The sequence below is a fragment of the Podarcis erhardii genome (assembly GCF_964252035.2).
Source record: "Podarcis erhardii genome assembly, chromosome: 1".
Classification (NCBI taxonomy): domain Eukaryota; kingdom Metazoa; phylum Chordata; class Lepidosauria; order Squamata; family Lacertidae; genus Podarcis; species Podarcis erhardii.
The window spans coordinates 126170914-126181581 of record NC_138497.1 but is presented as its reverse complement, the minus strand read 5'-3'; the positions used below and the strand labels follow the sequence as shown (position 1 = coordinate 126181581).

The window sequence follows — 10668 nt, the reverse complement described above, 5'->3', positions numbered from 1 at the left end:
TAAACTTTATTAGCATTTAAGAACTGGGAACTGTATCAAAACACATACAACAAGACAAGTGTCCCTGCCTTCTAGGCTTACAATCTAATTTGTTTAGAGAGAGTCAAATGGATCGGGATCTATCTATCTATCTATCTATCTCACACACACAAGGGGGAAGTTTTAAATCAGAATATTGAAACACACTAACTGAAGGAGCAGACTGGGTTGGTGGGGGGGGGAGGTGTTGAGTGTTCCAGTGGGAAAGAGAGGGGGAAGCTAGGGAATGGAGGGTGCAATTTTGGATTTATGGAGGAAGGGGAAACAGAGGAATGCAGACAGTGGGCAGGGAGATGACACAGAGATTTAGCAAAGGAAAGACTGACCTGAGTGGTGGGACAAGCAGAAGGGGGCAGGGAGAAAACTGAAACCAGGTTTCTCTCCCCACTTAATGCCTGCCTAAAGCATTGCTGCTCCTTTGTGCAGAACCACCTGGGCTCCGAGTCCCTTCCCTTTAGACTCCCGCCCCCCCAGGCTGCATCCCCTTGCCAGCTGATAACCCAGTAGCCGTAACCCTTTGCCCCTCTTCCAAAAACAAAACAAAACAAAACAAAACAAGAAACAAAAAAAGCCCTGGGGAAATCTGGTTGCCAACCCCAAATTAAGTACCACCAAAGAAGCACATTATACCAATATCGAAATTAACATTTTATTTTGACATTTCTTTGTGCGTGAGGTTTTTCCACCCCCCCCTCCTCCTCCAAGTGCGCAGTGCATCACTAAGTGATGGTGTGTTTGGAAGGCAAGATAGTCCATGGGAGGAGCTTCTGGAGTCAGCCTAGGCATGAACAGGTTATATCGTTCAGCTGTGCTGGTACCCCAGAGGTCACTTTGAAGGTCTGAACTGAAAAAGCAGCAAGGAAGGTGTGTGTGTGTATACGTGGGGCGGTGGGGGTGGGGAGTGTTCTACCCTGTAATAACAACACAGGAATTTCACTTCTTAGCATCTATCACCGTGTTTTTTTGTGTGTGTGTGTTTTTGAAAGTACATTCAGCTGTCTTCTCAGCAAACTCACACTTCAGACACAGAGATTAATTCAGTTTTGATGTATCCTTTTCCTCCGCCGTCCACATCCATGGGTTCTGCGGCTAAAAGGATGAAAGAAAAACACATACAAAACCCAGTTTTAGTAACTACGGAACTGGTTGATCCAGCCAAAAATAGCCAATGGTCAGGGGCTCACGGTAGTTGAGATTCTAGCAACTTCCGGAGAGCCGTGCAGATATTCCAACCCCTAGCATAATAATAATAATAATAATAATAATAATAATAATAATAATAATAATTTATTTATACCCCACCCATCTGGCTGGGTTTCCCCAGCCACTCTGGGTGGCTTCCAACAGAATATTAGTAAAGTAAAGGGACCCCTAACCATTAGGTCCAGTCCAGTCGTGGCCGACTCTGGGGTTGTGGCGCTCATCTCGCTTTATTGGCCGTACAGCTTCCGGGTCATGTGAACAGCATGACAAGCCACTTCTGGCGAACCAGAGCAGCGCACAGAAACGCTGTTTACCTTCCTGCTGGAGCGGTACCTATTTATCTACTTGCACTTTGACATGCTTTCGAACTGCTGGGTTGGCAGGAGCAAGGACCGAGCAACGGGAGCTCACCCCGTCGTGGGGATTCGAACCGCCATCCTTCTGATCGGCAAGTGCTAGGCTCTGTGGTTTAACCCACAGCGCCACCCGCGTCCCTAACAGAATATTAAAATACTACAAAAGCACTCCCAACGTTTCTTGGGACTTCACTTTAATGTAAAGACAACGGTCGGGTTTCATCGAACGAGACTTGCCAGCGGAAGCCTCCAGCAAGGACTTCTGCACGTACAATGGAGCCCCCCCACCCTCTGCACCCAATTGGCTTGGGGTGGGGCTAAGAGAGACCCTCCAAAACGGCATGTGGTGGGTGGGGGGAAAAGGTGGGGTTGTTCTGCTCGGCAAGATGAAACGCTTGTGCCGACTGAAAACACTGATGTTGGAATTCCAACCCCGTAACAATTCTGTCCATATTGGCGACTATGATATCACAGAGGATGCACCCAGAATGGTCAAAACGTGCATTGTCAGGTCTAGAACTGGGGGGAAAGCCAGTGCTATTTTTTGGGGGGGGACGCATACCCCTAAACATTTTGTGAATCCAAGTCTGGCCTCACTGAGGGGCAGTATTTCAATATGAGTAGGAAAACGAGAGTACCCCTAAACATTTTTTTAAAGAAAAAAAAGCACTGGAAAATGCAATGGACAAGACTACATTTCAAATCACCTGCTTGCTGCTATTCCCCGCTATTTTCCTTATAGCTGCCCCCTGTCCCCCACAAGTGCCATCCCTGTTTGAGGTCCAGGAAACAAAGATGGGGTGGCACTCCTAATTTAGTGGGCAATGAGAGGAAATTGTTTTTTTTTAAAAAGAACATGGCTTTTCACTGCTACAAATTCAGCTACTGATGCTTCATGGAACTGACCACAACACATGTTTTTGTTTCAAAGGAAAAATACTCACACTCTTTGGGCCTGGAGTAGTATTTTCCAAAGGCATTGTCTTTGGGAATATCTGGGTAAAGAAATTTCAGGGGGTTTTCCGGAATATTCTCAGCCGCCATCACCTTGTAGCTGCGAAGAATATCGGGCAGGCTAACAGCAGAGAGTTCCTTCTTTGTGTAGGGTTCCACTGAGTGACATAAATTATCTGGTACAAAGCCAGGGGGGTGGGGGTGGAGAGAGAAGAATTAAATCAGAAACTCAACTTTCAACACACTTGGTCTGCTAAGAAACTAACAGAACTCAGAAAGCTGCTATCTACTGTTTATCCTTCACATTAGGGTTAACATTCACCACGAGTTAAAAGGAGGATGGCTCTTAAGAAGTTGCCAACTTCTCCTTCCATTTTTTTAAAAAATAATTTTTATTAGTTTTCAATTACAATAATCCAATAAAAGCCTCATTATGCCAACACGAAATTATAATTAATAATGCCAATCCTTCAAATGCCAAATTATACAATTTATATGCCCCCCCCCCCCCCGCGTGCTAGAATTAATGGTTGGATGATGTATATAATTTCTGCGTTCCATAATCTTATAAATTCCAATTACACAGCAGTCAGAAAAACAAACCAGCTTCTCCTTCCATGTTTTTCTCCATTTTCTCGTTTCTCTCAAAATCCCTGCCTAGGCTCTCTTTCCCACAATTATGCCAAGAGGAAAACAGGAAGCAAGAGACTTGTTTCAAAGGAAGGAACATTCCAATTTTATTTATTTTTTTGAGAAATTGGGGCGCAAGAGAAAATTTCCATAGCTTAGTGATAAGCATTATTATTGTGTAGGAGGCCCAATTCAAAAAACAACTGTGCTTGGAGAGCAAGGCTTCAATGAACATGTGGTACCTCGGGTTAAGGACTTAATTCGTTCCGGAGGTCCGTTCTTAACCTGAAACTGTTCTTAACCTGAAGCAGCACTATAGCTAATGGGGCCTCCCGCCGCCGCTGTGATTTCTGTTCTCATCCTGAATCAAAGTTCTTAACCCGAGGTAATACTTCTGGGTTAGGGGAGTCTGTAACCTGAAGCATATGTAACCCGAGGTACCACTGTATCAATCTTGGTAGTGTTCCACGTGAAGATGCTTTTAAGAATTCTACCATTCCTTGTATGCAGGTATCAGACGAAAAACTTGGAAGAATGGCACATGCACAATTTTTTTAAAAAATGGAACGCTTCACGAATTTGTGTGTCATCCTTGTGCAAGGACTATGATAATCTACTCTGTATCATTCCAATTTTAGTATGTGTGCTGCCCCCCCAAAAATATGAAATTGGATGGGTTTAAAAAAATATATTTTTTTAATGTATTAAAAAAAAATTAAGCCCTTGAACACAAAATGAGTGTTCTTTTTGATTGTTTGCCTACCATTTTGTGGTCCTTCTGCCCAGGTAAAAGTGATGGCTCCTTCTCGACTACTTTCACTGAACCTCAGGAGGAAGGTCCCGGTGGGCTTATTCTTGAGCAAGCAACGTTCTCGTTCTTTGCTTATGAAGCCTATGATGCTTCTGAAATGTTCAAAATCAAAAGTTGCATTATAAATTAGGGATGCAACTTGCTAATTGTTTCTCATTTCCTTCACCTTAATTTGGAGGGGAGGGGTCAAGGCAGAACCTTTTCGCTGTTTAAGGTAAAGGTAAAGGGACCCCTGACCATTAGGTCCAGTTGTGGCGGACTCTGGGGTTGCGGTGCTCATCTCGCTTTATTGGCCGAGGAAGCCGGCGTACAGCTTCTGGGTCATGTGGCCAGCATGACTAAACCGCTTCTGGCGAACCAGAGCAGCGCACGGAAACGCCATTTACCTTCCCACCAGTGCGGTACCTATTTATCTACTTGCACTTTGATGTGCTTTCGAACTGCTAGGTTGGCAGGAGCAGGGACCGAGCAACAGGAGCTCACCCCGTCGCGGGGATTTGAACCGCCGACCTTCTGATCGGCAAGTCCTAGACTCTTGTGGTTTAACCCACAGCGCCACCCACATCCCTAAGCTCCCAAATATTCTGCAAATATTCCAGCAGGTCCCATCTATCCGTCTCTTTACATTACTTGCTTTTTCATAGTGAAGGCAAGCCATAAAAACGCTTTTATGTTCTCAGTAAACCTGTTTGCTATGCTGTGGATAACAAGCTACAATAGCTCTCTAGAGGTCTATCTATCCCCCAGCTTCTTCCCCATATATACTTTATACTGTGCCGTAAAAAAAAAAAAAAAGCAATTTCAGGGCAATTAAAGTTCTGTTTTGAGAAATGGGTGCACGTTCAGCACTGCCTATCGTTTGATGGTCTGAGCAATTACTGTTTACACAATTAATTAGACTGCTGTTGTTTGGAGCCTACCAGCATATATATAATAAGCCATTTAAACTGCTTTTTAATGGTCTTTGAGCTGTTGTTCTGACAACAGTCCCTAAACCAGGAGCAGGGAAAGTGTGGCCTTCCAGATATTGCTGAACTGCAACTCCCAAAAATCTCTGACTGTCTGTCATTCTGGCAGGGAGGAGCTGAATTGCAACAACATCTGCAGGGCAACAGATTCCCATCCTTGCCGTAAACCTTCTTACCTTAAAACTGAAATCTCCTTCATTGTTTTTCTCTCTCCTCATGCCCCCAAGGCTATTCCATATGCAAAATGTTCTCTCTTTTTTTGGCGGGGGCAAAGCTAAGCATTGTTTAAGCACCACTGATTTCAAGGGGGAAGACAAGGGTCCTGGGAATAAAATCCCATGAATTCAATGACGCTTATATTGGAGTAGATGCACAAAGACTGCATTGTAAGATGCCCAATTCCAACCGGAACACCTTTAATGTTATTTAACTGATGTTTTAATGTATTTTTAATCTTTTGTTGGAAGCTGCCCAGAGTGGCTGGAGAATAAATAATAAAATTATTATTATTATTATTATTATTAATAATAATAATAATTCCAGACGTGGGACGTGGTTTTATTTAGGATTCCAAGCCCATCCAACGCCCTCTAGCAGCCTCTGAAATTCTTACCCATCGTTCCAGAGGGCGAGAAGATGTTTCTTAATGAGGTCAAGGATGCCTTCAATCCACAACCAGAAGGGAACGTTTTTGTCATTTATGTTTTCCTGAAATTGAAGGAAACAAAAGAACAGTGCGTTAGAAGTTGCTACTTCAGCTAACCACAACCGAGCTCTTACGTTAAGAGTATCCGTTATATCAGCGGTGCTCTTCTCATTAATTTTTTCCCTCACGGCTGTTCTTGGGTCTTCTGATTTTGTGTTCCATACATTCACATTCCCACATGCATTCCAACCGTCTTACAAGCCTAAAGGCCACCTCTATGCTATTGTGCATAAGGGTGTTCACACATTGCATTCAATGAGTGTGAAACTTGTGTGCCCAATAGTTGAGCTACTGCTCCGTAAAGAGTTTCTCCACCCGCATCGTTCAGCCCAGACACTGAGGTCCAGCTCCGAGGGCCTTCTGGTGGTTCCCTCACTGTGAGAAGTGAGGTTACAGGGAACCAGGCAGAGGGCCTTCTCAGTAGTGGCACCCACCCTGTGGAACGCCCTCCCAACAGATGTCATGGAAATAAACAACTATCTGACTTTTAGAAGACATCTGAAGGCAACCCTTGTATCGGGAAGTTTTTAACGCTTGACATTCAATTATGTTTCTATATTCTGCTGGAAGCCACCCAGAGTGGCTGGGGAAACCTAGCCAGACAGGTGGGATATAAATAATAAAAATAAAAATAATTACTATATATTTTTTAAAAAACCAGCCACCACAAACACTTGTACATGCACAAACACAGTCTGCGACTTGTGCTCAGGGTAACCTATGAACAAGCCTGGTGAAAGCTAGTAAAAGGTGTCTGGAGCAAGATGATTCACAGGAGGGAATGGGGCACCAAAAGAGATTGCACTATGCACATGTGCCTTTCTCTTGAAAATGACCGAAACCACAGACCGTCCAAACATGCAGTGTACGCTGTGCACTTCCCTGTATCAGGAGGGTGTGTGTGTGTGTGTGTGTGTGAGAGAGAGAGAGAGAGAGAGAGAGAGAGAGGGAGGGAGGGAGAGAGACTCCTATTGCACACATTGCGGTACAGCAATATAATGTTGCCTATGGTTGTGCACTCAAGACAGTCTGTTTTTCCGAAAATACAAGACTCCTCTCTCTTGGGTGCTCTCCCCTTGGCCCAATCTCCCCCCACCCCGCTGCTCACTGCATCAATAAAACTACAACCACAACAAAATGATGCTCAGTACACTGATGTGTTTTCTGTTCTATTTAGTACCCTCTGCTGGCAACTGGAGAGAATGCAAGATTGTAAGACCTGAGGCGAGTTGTTTTAGCAAACAACAGCTTCCCCTCCCCACCAGAAAGTTTTTAAAAAATGACAGTTCAGGCGCTGTTTTCCACTATGCCCCCCCCCCCACATTTTTTCAGGTTTCTGCAGTGGCTCAAAAAAACCCCCACAACAACTTTTTTGAGATGACGAACAAAGGCCTTTATCACGCCACCTTAAACTCCCTTATAAAACTACGGTTTGTCTCCGACTTAGGCAACCAACTGGTTATCAATGGATCCAGCAGTGGTTGGACTCTGGCCCCTTCAGAAAAAGAAAAAAGGAAATATCCTACCTTACAGAACCTCACCCAAGTAATAGTGCCGTCCGCAGTGCATCCATTCGCTAAAGGGAAACAAGTTATCGCCATGTTACTCTTCAGATAGTAATTAGGCTAATATATCTGTATCACATGTAAGATTGGAGATAGAATCTTACCCTCCAAGAACACAAAGGATTGAATTTAAATCCCAAGGGCAAAGGGAGAGGAAGGACTCCCAGAAAAGAAAAAAAAAACCCTGCTGATTGGAACATGCCTTATTCCCATCTGCATTGCCGTGCTAAGCACTTAGGAATTTCCTAGTAACTGACAAATCAGGATGCTTTGTTGTTGTTTAGTTGTGTCCGACTCTTCGTGACCCCGTGGACCAGAGCATGCCAGGCACTCCTGTCTTCCACTGCCTCCCGCAGTTTGGTCAGACTCATGTTTGTAGCTTCGAGAACACTGTCCAACCATCTCGTCCTCTGTCGTCCCCTTCTCCTTGTGCCCTCCATCTTTCCCAACATCAGGGTCTTTTCCAGGGACTCTTCTCTTCTCATGAGGTGGCCAAAGTCTTGGAGCCTCAGCTTCAGGATCTGTCCTTCCAGTGAGCACTCAGGGCTGATTTCCTTCAGAATGGAGAGGTTTGATCTTCTTGCAGTCCATGGGACTCCCTCCCCAATTATATGCTGATCAAGTTGGCAGGTTTTGCTTTCTTCTCGCTTTTGACAAATGTGATGTTTTTAAAATAATGATAATAATAATAAACCCAGAAATACTTCCAATTTCCAACAGATTCGAAGAGTGAATAGCTCACAATTTCTTTAGGGCCGGAGCTACATAACTGGGCTTCATGCAAGCTTCAGTCAGGTGCTCCACAGTAGGGGCTGTGTGATAAATTGCCACATCGTTGAATACCAGTATCGAAATAACATTGTGGTGAGTGTTTCAACAAGACAATATATGGGTGAGCGAAAAGGTAGAGACTTGACAGCTTCCCAGGGGGTAGCTGAGCTGAACCGATACTTTTACAGTTAATTTGCAGATAATTTGCAGTACGTTTCTGAGCACAATTCAAGGTGTTGGTGCTGACATTTAAAGCCCTAAACGGCCTCAGCCCTGTATACCTGAAGGAGCGTCTCCACCTCCATCGTTCAGCCTGGACACTGAGGTCCAATGCTGAGGGCCTTCTGGCGGTTCCCTCAATGAGAGAAGCCAAGTTACAGGGAACCAGGCAGAGGGCCTTCTCGGTAGTGGTGCCCGCCCTGCGGAACACCCTCCCACCAGATGTCAAAGAGAAAAACAACTATCAGACTTTTAGAAGGCATCTAAAGGCAGCCCTCTTTAGGGAAGCTTTTAATGTTTAACAGACCACTGTATTTTAATACTCTGTTGGAAGCCGCCCAGAGTGGCTGGGGAAACCCAGTCAGATGGGCGGGGTATAAATAATAAATTCTATCCTATCATATCCTATCCTACCTTGTCTCCTGCTTTGTTTTCTCTCTCCCTCCTAACTGATAAGAAATGAAACTGTTATGCCTTGTGCGCCAGAAAAGATGGATATAAAATATCCAGAGAAAGAAATGGCATAACCTCTAATTAAACATGGTGGGAAGCTGCATGCATATTTTTGACAGTGCAAGCAAGATTTTCGAACATCACTTACGAAGTAACTTTTCTCCTATCATGCTCAGTTGCTCTGCGTTGAGTCCCCGCTTTGTGACAGAAGAAAACTGCCAACTCAGCACTTCGGAAAGCTGCGACCACCTTGCACACGGCGCGTTCAGAAAGAAGGACAAATTCTAGAGAGGAAAAGGAAAGGCTTTAGAATCTGAGCCACTATTTGCTGACTTTTGTTTTATTTACAGGAAATATCATCCCACCTTCCTTCCAAAGGAGCCCAAGTGTCATAGAAATTTCTCCCATTTTATTCTTATAACCTTGTTTGGTAGGAGAAACTTAAGACATGATTGGTAGAGCCATTGGTAGAGTGGAGATTTGAACCAGCCTCCTTGGTCCTAGGACTCAGTTACCGTATTTTTCGCTCTATAGGACACACTTTCCCCCCTCCAAAAATGAAGTGGAAATGTGTGTGCATCCTATGGAGCGAGTGCAGGCTTTCACTGAAGCCTGGAGAGCGAGAGGGGTCGGTGAGCACTGACCCCTCTCGCTCTTCATGCTTCAGGAAACTATCCGCAAGCCTTCGGAGCTTCCTGCAGCCAATCAGGAAGCCACGTCGGACGTTCGGCTTCCAAAAACAGTTAGCAAACCAGAACACTCACTTCCAGGTTTGCGGTGTTTGGGAGCCAAAACGTTCGAGAACTAAGCTGTTTGAAAACAAAGGTACGACTGTAAATCGATGAACAAAATAATGGGGCTTACTTTAATAAAGAGTATTCTTTCAACTGTTTCAATATCCACTCACCCACCCAAATCCTGCACTTAAAAAAGGATGCCAGGAAACTCACCTTGGGCTCATTTGTCAGCATGTTGTACCACAAGATGGAAGCCCATCCACTCGGCAGCTGGCTGACATTGGAGATCACAACAATAGGAAGGGAGGTGGTCTGGGAAGTGAAGGTGACAGGGAAAAATTGAGCGAACGCTTCCAAGATGGTCAAAGGCACGGAAATTAAGGGGAGACACAGTACCAAATTCTTTTAGGCAGCATCACCACATCATTAATTAGCAAAACATGGCTGGATATTTTGACAGAAATGTATGACAGGCAACCCTCGTTTTGCGTGGGGGGTTGCATTCCAGGCCCCAAAGCGCATCGGTGGACCATGCGCATGTCGCCTTTCATGACATCTCTGTGACGTTTCGGGGCTGCTTCCTTGGCACCATGCGCACATGCTCAGACGCAACTAAATTGGTCGTTGCCTGTATAGCCAAGGTTGGAAGCTTCACTTTTCTACGCTCAAAGCTCTTTGCTGAATTTAAAAACAAACCAAACTGCAGAGCGAGCCAAACTTCATATAATTCCTTTTACCACAATAGCAAACTGCTCCCAGTTTGGCAAACGAGACATAGCTGGGCCAAGCTAACAAACAAGTAAGTGCCAGGCTGTGTTTAGTTTGGCTCGTGGGTAGATTGGGACAAGACTTTTCCCAAAATTCACTCCACTCTTGTGACGCACATAGCCTCATGTCCTGAGTAGTTAACACACTTACCTCTAGATCAATTATGAGGCCCCACTGTTCCAGCGTTGTCTCAAAAGAGAGAGAATGGAGTTCTTCTGTTACAATGAGAGGCCCCTTTATAAAGGAAGAAGGCAGATTTAAAAATAAAAACAATTACAGGAATCTGTCGCACTACACAACTCCCCTGATCCCTGATCCCGTTCGCTGGGGAAGAAGGGAACTGTTTAGATTCTCCAAACCCTTCAGAACATAGGACTGAAAATGAACTGGACTCTTCGGCAGGTTTTGAATAAACATTCACAAACTGTTTATTGTAATATATAGAAAGACAACTTGAGGATTTTTACAATTTGATAAGATGCTGATAG

At 44.5% G+C, this 10668-nt stretch overlaps 1 protein-coding gene across 1 annotated transcript in view; it reads right to left on the bottom strand.

Moving 5' to 3' along the window:
• Positions 1 to 1051: 1051 nt before the first annotated feature.
• Positions 1052 to 10668, bottom strand: part of STAT1 (signal transducer and activator of transcription 1) — a gene marked incomplete at its 3' end in the record, with an annotated part of 31274 nt that continues 21657 nt past the window's right edge. Inside the window, exons 15-22 of the mRNA XM_081850385.1 lie at positions 10331 to 10414; positions 9626 to 9724; positions 8824 to 8959; positions 7194 to 7243; positions 5575 to 5669; positions 3946 to 4085; positions 2543 to 2728; positions 1052 to 1128 (exon numbers count right to left, since the gene is read on the bottom strand). Coding sequence (XP_081706511.1) covers positions 1052 to 1128; positions 2543 to 2728; positions 3946 to 4085; positions 5575 to 5669; positions 7194 to 7243; positions 8824 to 8959; positions 9626 to 9724; positions 10331 to 10414 — 867 coding nt within the window. The remainder of the gene's footprint in view (positions 1129 to 2542; positions 2729 to 3945; positions 4086 to 5574; positions 5670 to 7193; positions 7244 to 8823; positions 8960 to 9625; positions 9725 to 10330; positions 10415 to 10668) is intronic.